The 22,996-nt window shown below is 42.9% G+C and overlaps 1 protein-coding gene across 3 annotated transcripts; it reads right to left on the bottom strand.

Moving 5' to 3' along the window:
* Positions 1-2,671: 2,671 nt before the first annotated feature.
* MYL9 (myosin light chain 9) lies at positions 2,672-19,179 on the bottom strand. 3 transcript variants are annotated; one of them, XM_072631421.1, is made up of 5 exons: positions 19,009-19,179; positions 14,443-14,527; positions 5,660-5,867; positions 4,278-4,439; positions 2,672-3,721 (listed from the first exon to the last, which is right to left on the bottom strand). In XM_072631421.1, exons 3-5 carry the CDS (start codon positions 5,841-5,843, stop codon positions 3,549-3,551), a joined length of 519 nt encoding a protein of 172 aa, XP_072487522.1. In that variant the 5' UTR covers positions 5,844-5,867; positions 14,443-14,527; positions 19,009-19,179; the 3' UTR covers positions 2,672-3,548. The 3 variants fall into 3 exon arrangements, with proteins under 3 accessions (XP_072487522.1, XP_072487523.1, XP_072487524.1); XM_072631422.1 differs by lacking the exon at positions 19,009-19,179 and adding an exon at positions 17,509-17,696; XM_072631423.1 differs by lacking the exon at positions 14,443-14,527 and having other exon boundaries at positions 19,009-19,169.
* Between the last annotated feature and the right edge of the window lie 3,817 nt (positions 19,180-22,996).

Raw genomic sequence — 22,996 nt, 5'->3', positions numbered from 1 at the left:
AAGGAGACTTAAGACCTTGGCCAGTGGCGTTACAACCTGCTGAAGGAAGTGTGTCCTGGGTATTGTGGTCACCATTCAAGAAGAAGCCAAGCCCCAAGGTGAGAAGAGGTAGAGTGAGGTGGGGTCAGTCAGGAAAAATTACCAAGAGTGTGAAGAAGTCTAGAAGGGGTCAAGATGTCAACGGGGAGACCCAGAGTCAGCAGAAAAGGTAAATGGTCAGAGCTGGGCAAGTTTCAGGCTGGGCAGAGGGATGGATAGGGAGGAGAGTGGCAGGAGGCAGAAGAGTAGGATTAAGGTGCCCAAAGACATTATTAGCTGAGCCTGAATCAGTTCCAAAGACCTACCTGGCTTTCCTCTATCCTCAATCCAAAGTGAGTCTGGCCTTAGGGGAAGATGGGAAAGGATGCCTTTGGAAATGGACAGTTGTTGTTTTATGTAAATTTGCATTATGCAAATTGGCCTTTGAATAAAGAATTCTGGAAGAAATTCACATTCCAAATAAACACCTATGCTATCTTTACTGTACAGTACTGTGCTCTCTCTGTCTACTTCTGCCCCTCAGTTTAGGGATTCATGATCTCCACCAAAAAACCCTTGAAGTGAAAATAAAACAGATTCTCTGAGATCACCACTGCCTCCACTGCTACTGATACACTAAGGTTAAGTATGAGGCCAATTCCAGGTTGTCTTTCACTGAGTCTAGGTACTGTGATCTATCAAAGTAGGCCTCCCCCATCTACCTCTGCTCCTATTCCCTATCTCCCACCCTCAGGTATTTAGTTGTAACTAAGATAAGCAACTGGGGCTTTGTCCCAAGGCTGGGAATTAGTACGATCCTGAGGTTACATCCTCTTCTTCCCATCCTAACCAAGGCTGCTTTATCCCAAGGGGACCGCCAACCTCTCCACCTATACCCCCTCTCCCACCCTGCTCCTAGGGTGCTGGCAGCAGTAACTTCAACTGAGGACAGGTAAGCCTGCAGTTTCCTGATTGTTCCAGATAGCAAAATTTCTAGTTATATCTCTGCTGGTGCATTTAAAGTATACTTGGGACGGCTTAGGAGGGGGGCTCCTTTAAACACAGGCAGACTGAAGAATCAAGGACTAGGTAAGAGTAGTGAGGGGGTGGGTGGTCAGGCAGCACTGTATGTAAGGTCAGTAACTTGTTCAAATCTTGATTCTGCCACCATATGACTGGGTGATGTTGAGCCTAGGCCTGTAAAATGGGAGGATGTTGGAGAAGAAGACTTCTCAAGTCTTCTAGATCTAATACCTACCATCCCTGTGGTTCTGAGTGTGGAGACTGTCTCACTTTTGTCTTTATATCCTGGGGTTGAACACAGGGCCAAGCAAATAGGCCTTTGGTAGTTTGTTGATTGACCTGGTTTCCATGCTCTCCCTCTGACTTGCTATGTGACTACAGACCAATCCCTTTCCTTCTCTAGGCCTCATTTTCCTACTCTGAGAAATTCTAGGCTCGCCTGCTCCCATGGTCAAGAGAACATGAGACACTTGCTGAGTATAACAGCTTAGGCCTGAGTAGAATTTGGTTGTACTCTGCTTTCTTGGCAAGCACAGATGCTAGTGATGGGCATGAGAATAACTCTATCTCTGCCTTCAGACAACAGCTTTTCTAGCCCTTACAGTTTTATAGTGAGGCCCATAGAGGGGAAGTTTGCAAAGAAAGTAATTCCCAGTACTTGAATTCAGGTCCTGATTTCCAGTTCTGAGTTCTTTCCAAATACAAAATCAACCAGAAAAATGAGAGGAAGAGCATCACTGGGGGAGATAAGAGGAACAGATCAGGAAGTTAGGGCTCTCACCTGTTTCCCAGGGCCAATCATTAACCCCTTGAGATGTCAGGGCAGAAAAAAGCCCAAGTGCAGGATCTGTGGAGGCACTTGGAAAAGGCTCACCTGGTTTAGCGAGAACCAAGTAAACTGGGGTTTCCCTTCTTAAAGACTTGCAGTCATAGAATCCATGGTCTGGTTGTCAGAAGGACTCCTTGTAAAGAGTCAGGGGAGAGATCAGAGGATTTCTTTGGGCTTGGAAAGGCCCCTCATATAGTGATTTCCAAATTTGTTGATTTAAGGACCCCATTACACCCTTAAAAACTGAGGACCTCAAAGAGCTTTTGTTTATGTGTTATATCTATTTCTATTTGCTGTATTGCAGTAAAATTTCAGTATTATTATGAAAATAGCTTTGACTCTGGGGAGAGGGGGGAAGGAGGGAGGGACAAAGGGGGAAGGGTGGGTGCTCAGACCACAATTTGAGATTGCTACCTTACAACACTTTTTCTAGATGAGAAAACAGAAGAGAAATATGAGACGACTAAAAAAGTCACAGAGAGCAAATACTAAAACAGATTTGAACCCAAGTTCTGGCTTCTTTTTTTTCTTCTAGCAAAAGAAACAGGCTTGTCAGAGGATGGAGAAGAAAGGGAAGGAGTGTCTGGAGTAATAGGAGCTATAGCTCAGAGGGACTTTGGGCAGTGGATCCAGGAGACTGCCAGAGCAGGGGAGTAGGATAGGATAGGGCAGGGCTACTGTAAAGATGTCAGGATCCAGTCTTTGGAGCAATCCCATCCCTATCTCCCAAGCACCCGACCTTGAAATCCCAGATGAGCAACCCTCCCATTCTTTACCCCCTCCACTATACAAAGACCTGAATCAACTTAGGCTAGTGCCTTCTATTTTGGGTAAGTCGTTCTTTCTCTTTCTTGCCAAAATTTAAGGTCAGTGTTAACTTTCAAAAACCAATGCACCTGAACACATTACATTACACAGAAATATACATACATAAACATATAATCACACATACGCATGGATTCACACAAGCTACACACTGGCTTTAACATGCATGGGTGCATACCCAATAAGATACACTTCCTTGGACACCCACTTGAACCCCTGTCTGGGAGCTGAACAGGGTGTTTGTGCCATGCTGCTCTCCTTTGTGTACCTTTGTGAGGCAGGTGAGTGATGTTGAAGGATCAGGGTGTGTGCAGGGGACACAAAGAGAAGGAAGAATGTTTTAGTGTCTCCTGTAAGAACAAGGAATGTGTCACCATGAAAGAGGCCACAATGACCAGATGAGACAGTGGCAAAGGAACTAGGGCTGAGGGAAAGTTGGTCCCTGCAGACCAGTGGAAAAGGGGGCAGGTGGTCAGCTTTGGCCAGATGACTTGGATTGGTCCTTTCCTTGTTTGGGGCCTTGTACTGTAGTATGTGGTGGATAAGCTGTGAAGCAAGTGTCTCCTGGAGCCCAGAGTTGGTACTTGCCAAGGAAGAGATCCACTTCCCCTGAATATCCCTTCAGGCAAGCTAGAGGCCTGAGGTCCCATTCCCTTTGACAAGAGTCAAAGGACACCCAATCCCAAAGCCCAGCGGCTCAGCCTTCTTGGTCTTCAGATGTGTCAGATCTAGGGTCAGGCAAGAGCTCGTCAACCTTCCTAGTACATGGCAGCTGTGTGGAATGCAAGGGGCATGGAAGGTGGGAGTGGGGTGGAAGGGTGTGGTGGGCATAAGGACTGGAAGAGTGTGATAATTAGTCATCCTTGTCCTTGGCCCCATGCTTCAAGATCCGGGTGAACTCCACATAGTTGAAATTGCCTTTCTTGTCAATGGGGGCCTCTCGGTACATCTCATCCACCTCTTCATCTGTGAATCGGTCACCCATGGTAGTGAGCAGCTCCCGAAGGTGGTCCTCGTGGATGACTCCTGGGGACAGGGGACCAGAGAGAGCAAATGAGAGAAAGAAACAGAGACATCTGTAAGTCCTCTCTGTGGGAGAAAGAAGGCAGTAGGATAGTCTGTGTGGTTCTTACCTAGGAATATAGGAATGGGAATTGCCCTAGACAGCTCTCTAAGACTGAGTTATAGATAAGTTTACCTTCTCTCTTGGTGCCAAGAGTTTATTCCATAGACCAGAGAAATAACAGATCCAGGATTCCAGCTCCCACCCCACCCCCAAGGCAAAGGAGAATTTATTCCTAGGTTTAGTGCTTTGAGTCCAGTTCACTAAGAGGCAGTGGGTAGTGTTAGATCCTTCAGATGAGCCCTTAGCCCATTCAACTCCTTGATGTCCAGGTTTCAAGGTGGGCTTGAGATTGGCCACTTCTGAAAAGCTTAGAACTGGAAGACCTGAAATGTCCAAGGGACATATAATTCTCCCCTTCAGTCCCCAGCCAAATTCCAAGTTCCCACGGGTCAGCTAGGACATTAGGCAAGGGTGGGAATCCTCCCTTGGGTCCCAAGATATTACAATCCAGCTGACCTGAGGCCTCCTCATCAAAGCAGGCAAAGGCATTTCGGATAACATCCTCCGGGTCTGTCCCATTCAGCTTCTCTCCAAACATGGTCAGGAACATGGTAAAATTGATAGGCCCAGGGGCCTCACTCATCATCCCTTCCAGGTATTCATCTGTGGGATTCTTCCCTGTGGAAGGTACAATATGGTACTTACTGTGAGCCAGATACCCCTGGGGTCTCCTGGCTCCTGTCTCCATCTTATTTGTACTGGACACCTCCAGTCTTTTCCTCCCCATCTTTGTCCACCATTCCCTCCTTTCGACCAAAGTTCCTCAGCCTTTTATTCTGGGGGTCCCAGATGCCTTTCATCCCTATCTACATCTTAAGGTAGTGGGACAGTATAGAAAGAACAGTGGATTTAGAAACAGGGGACCCTGGTTCAGATCTTAGTTCTGTAGTTTCCCACTGGAAACTTAAGCAAGACTCTTAATCCCTCCAGGTCTTAGTTTCTTTACCTAAAATTAAAAAATAAAAATAAAAAAAGGAGCAGACAATTTCTAAGGTTCCTCTCAGTCCTAAATCCTGTGATCTCGTGGTCTCCTGAGCCATGTTTCCCCAGATGTCCTGGGCTGGGATCACTTGTCTCCATTCCTCCTGAGCTGGACTGCACCCCCAATACTTTTAGGTTCCTAGGCTTTTGCTGAGGGCTGGGCTGTGGACTAGGATACAAGATTTGGAGCTCCTGTTCTTGGATCTCACCTTTCTAGCTATGAGCCCCTTTGTATCTTTGTGTTGTGGCAGAAAGAGCCTTGAATTTGGAGTCAGGATAGTGGGCTAAAAATCATGATCACCACACCTGCCTTATTTTCTGGGAGAGAAGAGAGGGGACTCTATGGGTACCAAATATTTCCTACATTTTCAGATCATTTGATAGATCTTTCAGTTGTGTTCACCTGTTTTACTTTGTTACAAGGGAAAACTCATTGGCTTTGGGGAGTAAGAGGTGGGGAAGCAATATATCCCCAAATGACTCTGATATGAAAACAAAAGGCATCAATTAAATAGAAAAAGTCTAAAGGAAAAAAGCCATGACTCTAGACATTCTCCTTCTTATTTAAGCTAGAAAGATCTTAAAGGATAATGAAATCATAGATTTAGAGCTGAAAGAGATCTTAGAGGTCCCCAAGGCCAAGGCTTTTATTTTACAGATGAGGAAACTGAGATTAAGAGTGGGGAAAGGACTTGCCTACAGTCACACAATGAAGATTAGAACTTGTAGTATAGTAGAAAGAGCACTAAATTTGGAGCCAAGAGATCCTGGAAGCCTCAAAGTTTCCTTCTAACTCTTTGAATTGGTTCCAGCTCCTCTGATAGCCCTGGGCATTCCTCAGCCCCAGTAGCCCTTACCTAAGGAGGCCAGCATATCATGGAGATCCTCTTTATCAATGAATCCATCTCGATTCTGATCAATCATGTTGAAGGCCTCCTTGAATTCCTGAATCTGAGATTGGTCAAACATGGCAAAAACATTGGATGTAGCCCTCTGGGGACGTTTCTTTGTGGTCTTGGCCTTGGCCCGTTTGCTCGACATCTTGGCTTCTTGGGAGGGGTGTACCTGTGGGGGCAAGGGAAGGGGAAGGGGATGAGGATGTTCAGTATTCAAGGTCCCACCTCTTCCAGATGGTTTTCCCTCAACTAGATGCCTCCAGGCTACAATAATGCCTCCTTCCCTTGTACTGTCCCCGTCATAATAGTGTACGTATGTGTGTGTGTGTGTGCATGTCTGTGTGTGTGTATGTATGTGTTTGGGGGACAGTGGGAGGGAATGCCCTAAAAGAAGAGGGAGGAAGCCCAGCCTAGGTGTGGGTCAATCCTGTCAAGGAGGTTGGCACTGATAATTGGGTCAGAAGAGGTCAATTCAGTAAAACAAGTATTTTTTTTTAATTGGTACATTTTGGTTCTACATCACCTTAATTTCTGAATAGATTCCCCTCCCCACTCAGTTAACCAATTTTTTTTAAACAACAAAATACAGGGGAAAAAAGCAGTTTAGCAAAATTAAGTTACTTATTACCCCATTCTGACAGTGTATGCAGCATTCCATACCCATAGTCCTCCATCTCAGCAAAGAAGGGAGAGAGTTGCATATTCACATCTCTTTTCAAGGGATGTTACAAGTCTTTTTGGTTTTAATTTTTAAAGTGACATTTTAGTGTTAGTTATTTTTACATTGCCCAAATTCTTCATATTCTCTCCCAGTCCCACAGAGTCATCCCACAGAACAAAGAATTTTTTAAAAGAAAAAAATCAGTAAAACTGATCAATACATTAAAAAGAAAAATCTTTCAAATGGCTCTCCCACCTCTGAGAAGGAGTTGGAAGGAGGGGTGTCTTCTCATATCTTGTCTTTGGGCTGTTCTAGTTCTTGGTAACTTTGTGACATACATTTTATATTGTTTGTGGTTACTCTTTCCATGTACTTTACAAGAAACATTTATTAAATGCCTTTACTGTGATGTTAACTTCTAACTAACCTTTCCTCCTCCTGCTCCAGGAAATACTTGGAAAGATTTAACCCTTTTAGCTCCAGAGCTCCTCAACCACAGATCCTTAATCTGCATCCCCCTCCTCCAAACTCCTTCCAATTTCCAGTCCTGGAACCACAATCAAATATTCTCCCATTGTTGATGGAAAAAGGATATCAGTCTACTAGTCTACTCCCCTACAGTACCATTCTGGTGACTTTCCAATCCAAAGTACTTCTTCCCAGGCCAAGGGGGAAGAACCTTCAGCCTTCAGGCCACATGGGGCCCTCTAGTCTTCAAGTGTGATTTTTCTGACCGAGTCCAAGTTTTACAGCAGGTTCCCCACCCCTGCCCCAAGCCATCATTCCCCTCTGTATGATTTCCCCTTATTAAAAAGTAAGCTTCTGGAAGGCAGGGACCATTTTCACTTTTGTATTGGTATCCCCAGTGCATAGCTCTGTGCTTGGGCCATTAGTGAGTGTTCAGTAAATGCTTTTAAAATTCATTGACTCATGTGCTATGTGCTAGGCACTGGGGATGCAAAGATAAAGAACCCCAAATGGTGTCTGCCTTCAAACAGCTTCTATTTTTTTAAGAAGGGGAAGTTAGGTGTCATAGTGGATGGGAGGCTCTTTCATCTACCAACTCAAGCTGTGAGACCCTGGGCAAGTCATTTAACCTCTCTCAGCCTCAGTTTCATCACCTGTAAATTGGAGATAATAAAGGCACCTACTTCATAGGGTCATTATGAAAGTAAAATGAGATATTTGTGAAGTGCTTTATAAACCTTAAAGCAATATCTAAATCCTAGCCATTAGCTATTCAGTACTGGGATGAAAAAGTTGGCTTGAGCTGAAAGGTCCCGCAGGGATGTTTGAATCCTGTGACTCTCTGTGTACTGAGGCCCTGATCCTTCATGTGGGGCTTTTTCCAGGTCTCCTTTGTGTTTTCAGGGAAGCAGAGATAGTTTGTTATCCCGGATATTCCCTTTGGTAACCTCCAATTCAACCTAGGTTCAAATCCCACCACTAGTAATAACCTGTGCTAATAACTAATAACCTGTGTGACCACTTAACCCTCTGGGCTTCTTTCTGCTTCTGTACAATCACAGGACTGGATTAGATGTTGTCTCAGGTGTCTTCCAGTTCTAGAACTAAAAATCTAAGTCTAAAACTAAACTCATTTTCCTTCCCCCAACTTCTCTCTCTCCATTGGCATCATCCAAGTTTGTAACTTCTCAGTTGCCTTTGACCTCTCCCTCTCTGATTGACCTCCTGGCGCTTAGTTGCAAAGTCCACAATATAACCAGTCAGTGCTCTCCTCTATTCCATTGTACCTACCATATTTTCTTCCTGACACTATTGCAACAGCTTCCTGACTCATATCCAGTCTATCCCTTCTCCAATTCATCTTTCACATGGAAAGAAACTTTCCTAAGGATCATCATGACCTGGAAGACACCTCAGAGGGCATGATCATGTCATTCTGCTGTTGTAAACTTCTAAGAGGCACTCCAATATCCACTGAATGAAATATAAGCAAATTCCTTAGTCTGACATTCAAGGTCTTCCTGCTATCTGGATCTAGCCTTAACACGCACCTGATTTAGCCTTATCATGGACCACTCACTTCTACTGCTTTTTAGACACTAGACTACTCCCTCTTCTTGTCCCTCATTCTTAGTCTGCTGTCTTTCATCTCTGTACCCTTGATCACACAACTCCTCCAACCCCCCATATTCTGACCTGACCCCCTCATTAATAATAATAGCTAGTATTTATATAGCACTTTACACAGCTAAGTGGTGTAGTGCATAGAGTGCCCAGCCTGAAGTCTAGAAGACCTGAATTGGGCCCTTGTGACCCTGGGCAAGTCACTTACCCCTTTGCCTCAGTTTGCCTCAGTTCCTCATCTGTAAAATGAGCTGGAGAAGAAAATGGCAAACCACTCCAGGATCTTTGCCAAGGAAATTCCAAATGGGGTCATGAGTAGAACACAACAACAACATTGAATATTTTGTTTACATAGCACTTTGTAAATAAAGCACTTTGAAAATAAAATCTCATTTGATCTTCACAGCAACCCTGGGAGGTAGAAGCTATTATTATATCACTTTATAGACAAAGAAACCGAGGCATAGAGTGAACTGACTTGTCCAGGGCAATACAACTAGTAAATATCCGAGGCTGGATTTGAACTCAAGACTCCAAAATCCAACACTAACTAATGGGCCACCTACCTGTTGTTAAAAGCCTTGCTTTTCCTCAAGGACCAACCCAGGTGCTACCTCTCTCATGAAGCTTGTACTGAATCCCAGCTAGCCCTCTCCCTACCTTCTTCCCTTCACACACAGTTGAAAAAAATCTTAGAAAATAATCAAATTTCTCAGAATTTTCCCAGAATTTTTCTTTGGACTTATCTCATTTCCCTCCCTGTAACAGTTATTTGTACTCTTGTATTCTTCCCCCTCCCCTCCAAATTAGAAAGGCAAGCTTCTGGAGAGTAGGATCCCCTGTCTTATAGCTTTTCTATTTTTGTGTGTCTCATGGGTATGTAATAGGGCCAGGAACATAGTATAATATGATTTATACTGGCTGATTGAATTGGTATCGAGAGGGCTCTAAGAACAAGAAGTGTGTGTGTGTGTGTGTGTGTGTGTGTGTGTGTGTGTGTGTGTGTGTGTGTGTATGTATGTATGTCCCTCTAGACACAGGAGGGTCCAGCCAGGCAGAACCAAGGAGGCTGAAAGGTTCCATATCCTCCCTTGCTATGATCTGCAGCCTCCTCTCTCCTCCACTCCAATTCTTTTCCTTTCCTTTCCTTTGCTCCCTTCCCCTCCTCCTTCATTCCCCTTCTCTATTCTCCTCTGCATTCTTGACATTCCTGCCCTTTTGAGCAACTCTTTCCTTCCTCTTCCACCCACAGCCTATGTTATCCTGCCTTCTCTAAGGGCCCAGGAGCCAGAAGGAGGGGGTTTGGGGGGAAGCACTGTAGCCTGGCACCCTTGAGGGCCCCCTCCTAGGACCCTCCAGCCTGAAATTCTTCCCTGAGGGCCTGAGCCACTTATGAACTTTGAGGACCATGTCAGAAATCATCAAAGGTGAGCCTTCACTGAGATAGCATCAATTCTAAATTCCCTGGAAGACAGAACCCAGCCCTGGGTGTCTGCTCTGTGAACTCTAGCAAATTGCTTCCTCTCTTTGGACCTCATTTCCGCTATAAAATAGGGGTAATAATCTTGACATTACCTAACATTGATTCAAGAACAGCCTGCACTCTTATCTTACAGACAAGAATGTTATTACTGTACTCAGTGTTTCCTCATCTTCCTCCTAACCCAGGGTTTCTGCTTCCACAGTACTTGCTTGGGCAGAGAGAATTCCTTTAAGAATTTAGCCCTAAGTGTCATTGTGACAAACAAGCTTGGCTCACAGAAGAGAGCAGAGAGTACACGTCTCTCCTGCTTTGCAGAGGTGGTGGATGAGGAACATTGTCTAGACTTGGATTGGGTTAAAGCTCTTGGTTAGTTTGACTGAAGTGCTTCTCCACTCTCACCTCCCTTTTTATTTCTGTTATTTTTTTGGTTAGGATTATTTGGAAATGAAGATGATATAAAAACAAAAGATATCAGCAAGATTTAAAAAAAATATGTCAGAGATCTATAGAGAGCAAACACAATCAATCAATAAGTATTTTTTGAGAAACTACTACGTGCCAGGAGATGCTGGTGAATAGAAATGTAAGGAATTGAGGAATCCCTATGTGAAATGAGTTTCCATTCTATAGGGAAAGACAACACCTATGTGCATAAATATGACACAAATACAAGGGAGCAGGGAATTAGCAGGGGGAAGATGAGGAATTTGATGAGTCTAGAAAGAAGTTTTCCCCAGAAGACTTATATGAACTGATGCTGAGAGAAGTGAGCAGAACCAGGAGAACATTGTACACAGTAACTGCAACATTGTTACTTTGATAGACTTGGCTCTTCTTAGTAATACAATGATTGAAGACAACTCCAAAAGACTCAAGAGAAAAATGCCATCCACATCCAGAAAAAGAATTATGAAGTCTGAAGGCAAATTGAAGCACACTCTTTACTCTCTCTCTCTCTCTTTTTTGTTTCTGCTTTCTCATAGTTTCTCCCCTTGGTTCTAATTCTTCTTTAAAACCTAATATGAAAATAGGTTCAATATGAATGTATATCTAGAGCCTATATCAGATTGCACACCATCTTGGTTGGGGGGGAGATTTAGAACTCAAAATCTTATGGAAGTGAATGTTAAAAACTAAAAATTAATTAATTTCAAAAAAGAAAGTGGAGGTGAGGAGGGCATGCATTCCAGGTATGGAGGCCTGGACGTAGCTACAAAGAGGAAAAATGAAATAGGTCTATTGGACCTCCATACATACATACACATACACATAGTCACACCTCTCTTGTTCACTCTCTGTACATCTACAAATGTATGTATCTAGACATTTATAGATATAGATATAGATGTGCTAGAAAGATAGGTTGGGGTCTGATTATGAAGAACTTTAAAAGCCAAGCAGAAGAGTCTTATCCTACAGCCCATAGGGAGACATTATTAGTTTATTTAGGAGGGAAGTGACATCTAAGAAAAATTCTGCCATGTGATGTCTTTCTGGTGAATATAAATTGGAAAGAATACAGATGGGAAAATAATTTGCCACTAAAGCTGGTAAATAGGTGGAAATATCCAATGACAAAAGAGTTAAAGACAAAAAAAGGCACGCTAACACTCTTATATTACTTCTGTGAATTAGTCCAATCATTCTGGCAAATAATTTGGGAATTATGTAAGAAAAATTATACAATTGTTCATATACTTTGACAGATCCCAAATCTCAGCAAGTATTCCATGGACATTAAAGATAAAAAGGTTCCACGTATGCCAAAATATTAATCGCAGCACTTTTTTTGTGGGGGGAAATAAAACAGAAATAAAATGCCCATGAATTGGTGAATGGCTGAACAAACTGCTATATGAATGTAATGGGATATATGGGTGATGGAAGAAATTATGATTTTGGGGAATTTGGAGAAACAAGGGAAGACGTGCATTGGTGCTGGGCAAAGTAAGCAGAATCTGGAGAAAAATGTACTCAATGACTATAATGATGTAAATGAAAAACACATTAAAAAGCAGCTGACCTCAGATTAACTGAGCCCCAGAAAACAGATCAGTAAATACCTTTCCCTCTTCTTGGCTGAGAAGTGGAGGGCTATGGCTGTGGAATGGTATGTATACATTTGCCCAAGTCAGTCATACTTAACTGTTTTGTTAACAGGGGAAGATTTAATGGTACGGGAGGGAAAGGAGGGGGCATAGAAGTCATACAGAAAATGATTAAGGTATAAATAACAAAAAGCATCATTAAGAAAATTTTTAAAAAATTATGAAGGCTCTCTCCTGGGACTTCTAATTATTTAATTAATAACTTCTGTGTGACTTTAGGCAAATCCCTTCCCTTCACTGTTTCAAGTTTCCTCCACTAAATGAGGTGTCCTCTAACTTCCCTTTTAGCTTGGGCAGGGGTGGAGAACCTTGAGGCCACATGTGGCCTTCTAGATCCTTAAGTGCAACCTATTGACTGAATCCAAATTTTACAGAACATTGTCAGATTTTCCATTTTTAGGGTCATTCCCCTTACTCCTTCCTCCCCACCCTAAGCCCAACAGGGCCTGGCACACAACTGGTGCTCACTTTCAAGAATTGCTGCCTTGAGGTCTTGCTTGTTCTCTCCCATGACCTTTTCTGCCCCATGGGTCTTTCCCTTTCTACCTCCTTTCACCCCCCAAGTAAGCAAGAATGTTCTGGCCCCTCTCAGGTTCCCCAGGGGGTCAGAGATGCTGGAAACCCAGCCTACTTAAGAATTCCATCCCTAGGCTTTACGTGACTTTGACCTCTTTCCCAGGGAATTCAGAACGCAATCTATGCATCGGTTCTGATAACTGCTCTTTTCAGACCTTGTAACTTTGGTCACTGACCAATTCAATTCTATTTAATTTGATTAAATTCAATGCACATTTATTAAGAACCTACTGTTTATGGCATTGTACCAAGATAAATAAAATACTCCCCATTCTTAAAGGACTTATATTTCACAGAACCCAAACTCCCTCTCCTCCCAAGTTTCTAAAAGAAAGGCAGGGCAGGGGTCATAATCTCTGTTTTACAGATAAGGAAACTGAGAACTCAAGAAAAAGGAAATTGTTTAGTGGCAGATTTGAGATTTGAGTCCACATTTCCTGACTCTAAATCTAATAATTTTTCTTCAGTACTAATCCAATGCTTTCATCCTCTCTTTAGAGCAGTTAGATCTACTTCTGACTTTCAGGCCCTGCTCCCACCTCTGAGTCTCTGCTTCCTGAGGCTTTCTCTTGCCCAGAAAAAACACATCCCTTTGTCTGGCTGAAATCATCGCTCCTTGCAGCAGAAAGTCCCAGGTAGTATCAGAAATGGAACTGGAACCCAGGTCCTCATGTTGCGTTTGAAGTAGCAGGAAGTTAACTGGGACAACAACAGTTTTCCCTTCTTTAACGAGGGCACAAACCCTCCTTACCATTTAGCTGCAGAAGCTAAATCTGTTTCTCCTTCCTCATTAACCCCATCCTAAGGAGAAAAGGGCCTGGTCCTGTGCTTCCATTGGTATTGGGAGCTCCCAGTTGAAACTTTCCCTACCAATGCAGGTCAGTACTGGTTCTGCAACTTATAGTCTTAGAAAGCTGTAGAGCACACTGAGAGGTCAAAGGTCAGAGTCAAACCCCACCCCACCCCCATGTGTCAGCTCTTCCTGGCTGTGGCATGTACAGATTCTCTAATTCTGTCCTATCACTTTGCTAATGGGTTCTTAATACTACAGTTCTCCTGAGATCCTGCTTGGATTGGAAATCCCTTTAGGACAGGGATTGAGTCAAATCTTTGCTCCCCTAAGACCTAGTGTAGCTCCAGAGCCAGAGAGAGGTAGTTATGTGATCATGGAGCTAAGAAGGGTCCTTAGCAATCATTGACTTAGACTCCCTTTTATGAATGTGGAAACTGAGGAACAGAGGAAGGGACTTAAGTAAAAAAAGGATAAGGGGCAGGAGTCAGTCACCCAATCTGTTGCATTAGCCAGTGTCTGCAGCCAAAGGCAGGAGCAGAAGCCTGGATCTGGGAGCTACTAACCTAACTTTCTCTGACCTTAGATAGTTCACTTCCCTTCCCTACTGCTTCATTTGTCAAATGAGAATATTCATACCAATAATGTAATTAATAACAGTAATACTTAAAGTAATAATATTACTTAACAATTAATTAATATTATTAATAATGACAGATTAATCCCTAGCCCATCTCCTTCCTAGAGCTGTTGTAAAGGAGAGAATAGATGGGAAAATTTTGCAGGAAAGAGTTATAGATATGGAAGGGATAATTGTAGTGACTGAGACGCCGAGGATTACAGAATTTAAAGCTGGAAGAGACCCTAAAGACCATCTGGCCCAAACCTATCATTTTTACAGGATAAAACTAAGATCCAGTGACAGTAAATGACTTGTCCAAGGTCATAAAGAAATAAGTAGCAAAGCCTAGATTAGAACCCAGGTCTGCTGACTCCCAACCAGAGTTTTCCCCCAGTATAATATCTATTACTGACTTGTTTTGTGATCTTAGGTAAGTCTCCTCCCCTCTTTGGGCCTCAGTTTCCTTTTCTGTGATGTTGTCTTCCAGGTGCCTTCCAGCTGTAAATAGAAAAGAAAAATCTATAACCCACAGTTATTTGAATCTCCTTGGCTTTGTTTGTTTATCCATGAAAAAAGTTTCTATCTGTATGGTCTGAGGACTATAAAAATGGAAATGCTGAAAGTGTTTAGTGAGAGTAAGCATCGTGGTAATCTTCATTCTTACATGTTGTAGTTTTCCCTAATGTCCTCTTCTGCTGCCTCACTGTGGGCTGGAGGAGCCTGGGTTCACAGTGGCTGGGCCAGGGGAACGTGGGGTAGGATGACCCTTACCAGGAGGGCTTTAGGTAGCAGCTGAGGAACGTGTGTGTGTGTGTGTGTGTGTGTGTGTGTGTGTGTGTGTGTGTGTGTGTCTGTGTCTGCTATGTGTCCAGGGGCCCACCAGAAGCCTTTTTTTTTTAACCGTAGAAATCATCTACTAAATCAGTGAAGGAAACACCCATGCTCATGAAATCATGGATCCTTGAAGTATAAGAGAAAAAAGTAGATACTATATGCTATTGCTTGACCTAGGAGAGAAGAGGGGCAAGGGAGAAAGAAAAAAGGGAGAGAGCAAGTTAATTTAAAAAAAGGGTCAATGGGGGTTATATAGGGATGGAGCTTGGCCTCAGAGATGAGAAGAGATAATGTATTTTCCTCCATTCTTTGCAGAGGTAAGAGGTCTATGACTGTAAAATAGTGCAGAAGCATAGGCTTGGTGGACCCGTTGATTAGTTTTATTGAAGTCTTGATTTTTTTCTCTTTTTTCCCCCGCATTCTTTGTTATTAGGGATGGCTTGCAGGATAGGGAGGGAGAAGAATATAATTGGAAATCAATAAAATTAAAAAATTTTTAAATATAGACTGTGAGAATGGAGGAAGGGGACATGAAACAGAAGGAAAGAGACAGAAAGAGCAAAAGAATGAATTATCTAGAGAAAGAATAGAGCTAATGGGAGAGCAGAGAGGGTCTGCGTGAGAGATTAAGAAAACACAAGAGACGACTGGGAGTGACAGAGAAAGAGAAAGAACAAGTGAGGAAAAGCAAGCACAACTATAGTAGTGAGAACCAGAAAAGAAAGAGGTATTGGTGTACTACATATATTACACACATGGATTCACTCTTTTCACTGATACTCTGTGTAGTTGTGGGAGAGTACACCCCAGATTTATAGGAATAATGTTTTGTAGCTATGGTTCTTCTGGTGTCCTTTCAGCAAATACCTTTTCTTTGAGCGAATTGTGTCAACAGGCTGACTTTTAAAGGTAAACACACTCATAGGGGCTCATAAGCTATAGTTTTAGGAGTTCATCTCCAGTGTACTTTGAACCTATGAGTTCAAGTTGAGGGGGGTGGTAATCCAGCTTGAGTTAAAGGAGCAAGTGAACATGGATAAGAGAATGAGGAAAGTAAAGACTGAGGGAGAGAAAGAAGTTAAAGAAGACTAAAAAAAGGAATAAGCAAGAAGGTAGCGGGGGAGAGAGAAGGAGAGAGAGAAAGGTGGGGGAAAGAGAGGAGGGAGGGAGAGAGAGGAAGAAACAATCCAGAAAAAATTCAAGCAAGAGATAAGAGAGAATGAAAAAAGGAACAAGCTAGAGAAATTGAGAGGGAAAGAAACATGAGAGAATGAATGAGAGCAAAAATGAGACAGACTCATTAAAAAAAAATTGATTGACAGAAAGGAGATGGTGGGAGATTGATGAGGGGACCCCTAATCAATTAATCCCCTTTTAATGAAAGTACAGGATTTAAGTGACTACACTCTAACCCTTTCTAAACTATGAAGTTCTTCAACCAAACTTGATGGAATTAGAGGGCTAAAACTCAGTCTTTAAGGAACAGGCTGAGTCAGGAGATAGTTCTGAAGATTGTGAGCTGTGTGGTTTAAGAGCTGAGCTTCAGAGAGGAACATCCCAGGGTGCTTTGTTGAGGGACCTGCCAAGTTCAGCACAGCTAGTCCCAGGGAGGGCAACATGAGGACGCAATGGAAAGAGAAAAGATGTCCAGGACTTGCTTGCAGTGTTGGTGTGTACCGTTCTGCTACTATTACTGCTACTAGCTAGCTAGCATTTATATAGCATTTTAAGGTTTTCAAAGTCCTTTACAAGTATCTCATTTTATCCTCGTAACATTCCTAGGGGGTCAGTGCTAATATTATCCCCATTTTACAAATGAGGAAACTGATAAACTGATCTAGGTTGGCCAGATTCAGTGCTCAGTGTAGTTGTGGGAGAGTACACCACAGATTTATAGGAATAATGTTTTGTAGCTATGGTTCTACTGGTGCTCTTTCAGCAAATACCTTTGCTTTGAGCCAATTGTGTCAATAGTCTGTTAAAGCTCTTGGTAGGGGCTCATAAGCTATAGTTTTGGGAGTTCAGATCCAGTGTACTTTGAACCTATGAGTTCAAGCAGAGGGGGGTGGTAATCCAGCTTGAGCTAAAGGATTAAGTGAAAGCAAAAGTAAGAAAGAGAATGATGGAGGGAAGGGGGAAACCGTATGTGAGGAAATGAAAGAACTGATTATCAATAGAAGTAGAGTGTGTTAATGCCTAACAGAGAAAGAGCAAACTAGAGAAAGCCGAAAAGAAAGCAAAGAAAAAGGAAGAGGAAAGAAAAAGAAAGCAGAAGAAAGGAAAGAGGAACAGGAGAGGAGGAAGAGAGGAAATTGAGAAATTGGATTAGGTTTTTGGGGTCCTTCCCTTCCAGTTGAGATTCTGTGAATGTCATTAAGGGATCTCTATGGGGCCCCAACAAGTGACCTCTGAAGAGAAGAGGGGAGCTATATATGATTGGTCCTTAAGGTAGGCCAGGGGGCAGCATCAGGATCTAGTTAATAAATGTTTTCTGAGCTGAGTAGCTGAAATAAACAAACTGTCAAAGGTTAGAAAAGACAGTGAGATCTAGACTTTGGCATGGAAAAGGGAAAACTCATTGGAGGCACAAAGAAGGATGGGAATGGGAACTGAACTGGTGAGCTCCCTGGTCAAGAAACTCTTACCAATGCAAGTTGGCACTTTGTGCTTGAAATTTAAGAGTTGTCCAGATCATTGCGACTTGGTTGGTTAAGCAACTTGCCCAGGGTCACACTCTCATGAACCTGGTTTGCCCCACTCCAGAAAGCCTCATCATACACAAGGTGGTCAATAAATGTTTGCTGAGTTGAATTGGGATGTGATGACACTTGAGCTATGAAAATACAATTAGACTCATACTGGCTTAGCCCCAGAACACAGAGCCAGGGGCAATAATAGGTGAAATTTGGAACTCTTTCCTAGGAGTCAGATTGCATCAGTTAGAAGGAACTGATATAGATTTATAGATATATGGATTTAACCCTTTATAGATCTTTCTATCTATCTGGATTTAATCTTAGTTTCTTATCTATAAATATAGATCTACGGATTTAACATATACATATGGTTTATCTATTATCTCTAGCTATCTGGATTTAACCTTACTCCCCTAGCTCTCTCTCACTATTTAACTTTACATAGAGCTATATATAGATGATAGATATATAGATAGCTCATAGATGAATTTAACCTTAGTTCTTTATCTATAGATACATGGATTTAAATATATACATATACATACATATATTCATACATACATATACATATATAAACCTTAGTCCCTTATCAGTTGATATAGATATATAGATATATGAATTCAATCTTATATCTATCTGGATTTAACCTTAGTCCCTTATCTATTGATAAATCTGTACATACGTGTATGTATAAACGGATTTAACCTTAGTCCCTTCTATAACTCTATATATGGATATCTCCATGTCCGTCTATTTATCTCTCTAAGGAAGAATTGTCAACCTTTAGAGCTAACCCCAGCAACGTCTTCTAGTGGAGGGTTTTCACTTTCTGGGATTCTGTAGAAGCGATCTATTCCGGCCCAAATACGCATTGGACTATATGCCTTCTGAGTTCCCTGCCAGCTTTGAGATGCATCAACTGCCCACCACTAACTAGAGCCTTCTGATTTATACCTCTTCTTCCAAGTCTGGACCTCAGTTCCCAAAGGGGGTCTCCACTCGCCCACAGGGAGGGGGCTCATCTCTCCTCTAAGTTTCCCCACAGTGCTTGTGCCTGTCTCTGGACTGTTTCTCTGTGCTTGAGTCTGGGTCCCCTAATATGACTATAACACATGCACCCTTCAGGATTTGCTCAGGATCTGGGTTGTATCTCAGTTTACCAGAGTGGAGAGTGACCCAGACTGGGAGTCAGGAAACCTGAGGCTAGGCCTGAGCTTTCCATGAACTCACTATATGAACTTTCCCTCTGTGGGTCTCAGTTTCTTCGTCTGCCACTTAAGAAGTATAACTCAAATGATCTCTAAGCACCTTCCCAGCTATGATGTTCTGTGAAGGCCTGGCCAGCCTCAGATACTCCTAGACAGTCCTTTCCTCCAGACTCAGGTCCATTTCATCCCCCCCTTGGACCCCCATCCTTTGGTCCTAAACAGGGGCCTGGCTAGTTCCTACCTGGGTTCCAGGGGTCCGAGTAGAGGGAGTGGAGGAGGCAGCAGTTTGGGCAGAAGCAGGGAAGGAGTGAGTGCAGGACTCAGCCCCAGCCGAGCCCAGTAGCCCCAAGGCCCAGCCTTATCCCGCCCCTGTCAGGCCCTGGCCATACAAGGCAGAAGAATGTGTGAGAAAGGAAGGGGGGTAGAGATAGGCAGATTGGGAGGGTGGGGAAAGGGGCGGAACAGGGAGTAGGAAAGTACCAGGGGGAGTGAGGAAGAAAGTGAATCAGCCTTATATAGCCATAGGGATGGAGCAGGTCCTTAGCCTGGGAACATTAAAGGGAGACAGAAAAGGCTAGGAACGCTTTCATATAAACAGGAAAGAGACCCTCAGAGACGATGGAAACAGAAATATGAGGGAAGAGAGGGGGAGAGAGAGAGAGAGAGAGAGAGAGAGAGAGAGAGAGAGAGAGAGAGAGAGAAGAACAAGGAGGTCAGGGACAGATCAACAAAACAAGTGAGAGGGACAGAGAGATACAGGGATGGAGACAGAAATGCAGAGATCTAGTCAGTCACAAGTATTAAGTGCTTACTGTGTACCAGGCTCTGTGCTAAATGTGGGAGATCCGAAAAGGCAAATGTCCAGTAGACTATAAGTTCCTTGTGGAAAGGGACTGCTGGGCTTTGGTCTTTCCAGACTCAATCTTTAGCAAATTCCCACATATCTAATCATGTGATAAATGCATATTCCCATAAATCTAATCATTTGCTTTCTCTACCCCTAGTCTCCACTCCCACTCTGGTCCCCTCTGCTCACTCCCTCATTCAAATGCAAATCAAGACATTACTCTCCTGCTTGGTCCTCTAGGAGAACAAAGGACAAACCGCTTCCCCAACACCCCTCACCTAGATTATCAGAATAACCTCCTCCTTGAGCTCCCTGCCTTCAGCCCCTCCCCACCAATCCAGTCTGTCCTCCTCAGAGCTGTTTGAGGAATTGGCATTAAGCACACAAGTGACCGAGTTACCTTCCTACTCAAGAAGCTCCTACAATCCCTGTCGTCTTTTGAATAAAATATACCCTGATTAGGTCTTAAAGCCTTTTACAACTTGGCCCCGCCTTCTCTTTCCAGCCACCCTGGACAAGATCTGGCCTAAATGAACTCCTTCTCAGTCCGTTACAGAGTACTCCATTTTGTCACAAACAAGGCTCTGTCTCCCTGCTCCGTGCCTTTGCATCGGTTGTTCTGCTTGGTCCATGCCTGAAATATATTCCCTCCTCACCTCCATCTAATAGATCTGTTCTCTTCTCTCGGCCAGGGGTGGGAAACCTGTGACCTTGAGGCCACATGGGGTCCTCCAGGTCCTCAAGTGCGGCCTTTTGACTGAATCCAAACTTCACAGAACAAATCCCCTTCATAGAAGGATTTGTTCTGTAAAACTTGGCCTGTATCTAGACAGAACCCCCTTGAGCTATGTGGAACCTTTTCTGATTTTCTCTCCACCCCCCCTCCAATGGCTAGTGTCCTCTATCCCTAACTATGATGCATTTGTTCCTTCTGTGTTTAATATGTATATTGTTGTGAGCATGAGATCATAGTTGTAGAGTTTACTAATGTCTGGCACATAGTAAGTGTTATATACATGTTAGCTGGTATTATTATTATTGTTATATGTACTTATTCTATTACAATGTAAATTCTGTATGAAGAAGGATTTTGTGGCATTTCTTGTGGTTGGAATTCACCTTCCCATCGCCCCCAACACATAGTAGGCACTTAATAACTACTTATTGATCAAAATAGTGCTTTTCACATAGTACATGCTTAATCACTATTTGTTGAATCCAATCGATGACTTGTAGGGGATGTGTTGTGGAGGAGGGGAATTCCTGCTCCAAGGGCCCTTCCAGTTCTGAGATTTTGTGATTTTGAGCCCCAAAAGAGGCATACATGGACAGAGTTCCAGGAAAGCGGAAGAGATGGGAACTGAAATTGAGAGAAGCAGGAAGATTCAGAGAGGACATATAGGGTCAGACAGAGAGGCAGGAGGGTTTAGAGAATGGGGACGGGGTAATGGTATGGGCTTTCAGGGAGACAATTCAAGAGATGGAACTGAGAGGGTCTCCAACCAAACTTATTACTCTCTAGGACCTCTGGGGTCTTCCCAAGATCCATTTTACCTTCAGTCCCCATCCCCTTCCTTAACCCTCTAGTCTAGTCATTCAAATGAATTCAACTAAATCCTATTAAACAAACATTTATTAAACATCTTCTGTGTGCTGGGGTGTTGTGCAAGGGTAGTAAGGGATACAGAGACAAAATAGAGTCTTTGCCCTCAGAAAGCCTTCCTTCTACTGCGATGGGAGACATCAAATCCTGTATCCTGGAGGGAGCCACTCCCAAGGTTTTGAGCTGGGAAGGGTGTGAGGGGTGGTGTAGTTCATCCAACCTGTAGGATCTATTACAATATATCCCATAAGTGGTTGTCCATTGTCTGTTTAAATCTGGGATCTGTGGTCTCCAAGGTAGCTCATTCCACTTTTGGACAGCTTAGAAAGTTTTTCTTTACGTACAGCCATTGTCTGCCTCCATGAAACCTTCTACAAGTTGCTTCTCATTCTGTCCTATTCATGGGAAAGATTATGATGGCACATCTGATGAGCGATCAGAGACAGGGACACCAGTTAGGAAATGCTATTGCAATAGTAACAGTGAGTAGAGAGGATTATAGAGTCGGAGTGGTATATAATATACACAGTGCTAGACTCAGGACCTGGGAAACCTGGTTTTCAGTCCCTTATTTGGGGAACTAGTCTTATTACTTAATGTCTGGGGTTTCATTTTCTTTATCTGTAAAATGGGATCATAATATATGTAAATACCTATCAGCACAAGTATTGTTATGAGGCTCAGATGAGATGATTGTTGTTACTACAGGATAGTTAAGATTTAGAAGTGGAAGGAATCTTTGGAGATCATCTCGTCAGAGCTCTTCTTTTTACAGATGAAGAAACTGAGGCTCCCACAGAAGGAAAGCAATTTGCCTAAAGTCCCATTGAGGAGGGATGGATGTGAGAAATATCGTGGAGGCATAATCTTGACTCAGCCTTTTTTTGGTCTCAGGATCCTTTTAAACTCTTAAAAATTGAGGACCCCTCCCAAGAACTTTTATTCATGTGAATTATAGCCATTGATATTAGAAATTATTAGAAATAATGACCATAATAGAAATAACCATGTTAGAAATTAAGATGTCTTAGTAGTATTATGAGAGTAATTTTGACCTCATGGATGCCCTGAGAACTTGAGAACCACTGCTCTGGATCATGGGTCTAGAGCTGGAAGTCCCTCATTTCAGAGATAAGGAAACTGAGGCTCAGGGAGCTTGTAAGTCACTCCACATCACACTGGTAGCAGGTATTGTAGTCAACAGAGCCAGAATCTTTGACTCTAAATACAATGTTCTTTCTACTCTATCCCATTTCCTCGATATAGAATTTGGCAAATGATTAATGAGTGAATGAGAAAACATTTATAAGTGCTTACTATGTGCCAGGAACCGTATTAAATGGGGTCAAAATACAGAAAACAAGACAGCCCCTGCCCTTGAAGGGTTTACATTTTAATAGACTACACACAAACAGGAGATTAATAGGCAGCTAAGTGCCCCTCAAGTCAGGAAGACCCAGTTCAAATCTGACTTCAGACACTTACTAGCTGTGTGACCCTGGGCAAGTCACTTCACCCTGTTTGCCTCAGTTTCCTCATCTGTAAAATGAACTGGGGAAGGAAATGGCAAAACACTCTAGTGTCTTTGCCAGGAAAACCCCAAATGGTTCACAGAGAGTCAGACAGGATTGAATAACAACAAACTGGGAAAGGGATGTTTTGGTCTAGGAAGTCCATGGGAATGATGGTGGAGCCTATTGATTTAACACAGATTAGATGTGGGTGAGAGGGAAGAGGCAGAGATAACACCAAATTTTTGAGCTTAGGTGATTTCAAAGC

Source organism: Notamacropus eugenii, chromosome 1 (genome assembly GCF_028372415.1).
Source record: "Notamacropus eugenii isolate mMacEug1 chromosome 1, mMacEug1.pri_v2, whole genome shotgun sequence".
Taxonomy (NCBI): Eukaryota; Metazoa; Chordata; class Mammalia; order Diprotodontia; family Macropodidae; genus Notamacropus; species Notamacropus eugenii.
This window is presented reverse-complemented; position numbering and strand designations above follow the sequence as displayed.

Bases quoted from the DNA above. Each gene is read 5' to 3' on its own strand.
- MYL9 (XM_072631421.1), bottom strand. From the start codon at position 5,843: ATGTCGAGCAAACGGGCCAAGGCCAAGACCACAAAGAAACGTCCCCAG. The intron at 4,440-5,659 runs GTAAGGGCTACT...TACCTTCCACAG, and splicing joins TGATATGCTGGCCTCCTTAG to GGAAGAATCCCACAGATGAA. The intron at 3,722-4,277 runs GTCAGCTGGATT...CCCTGTCCCCAG, and splicing joins CTTTGATGAGGAGGCCTCAG to GAGTCATCCACGAGGACCAC.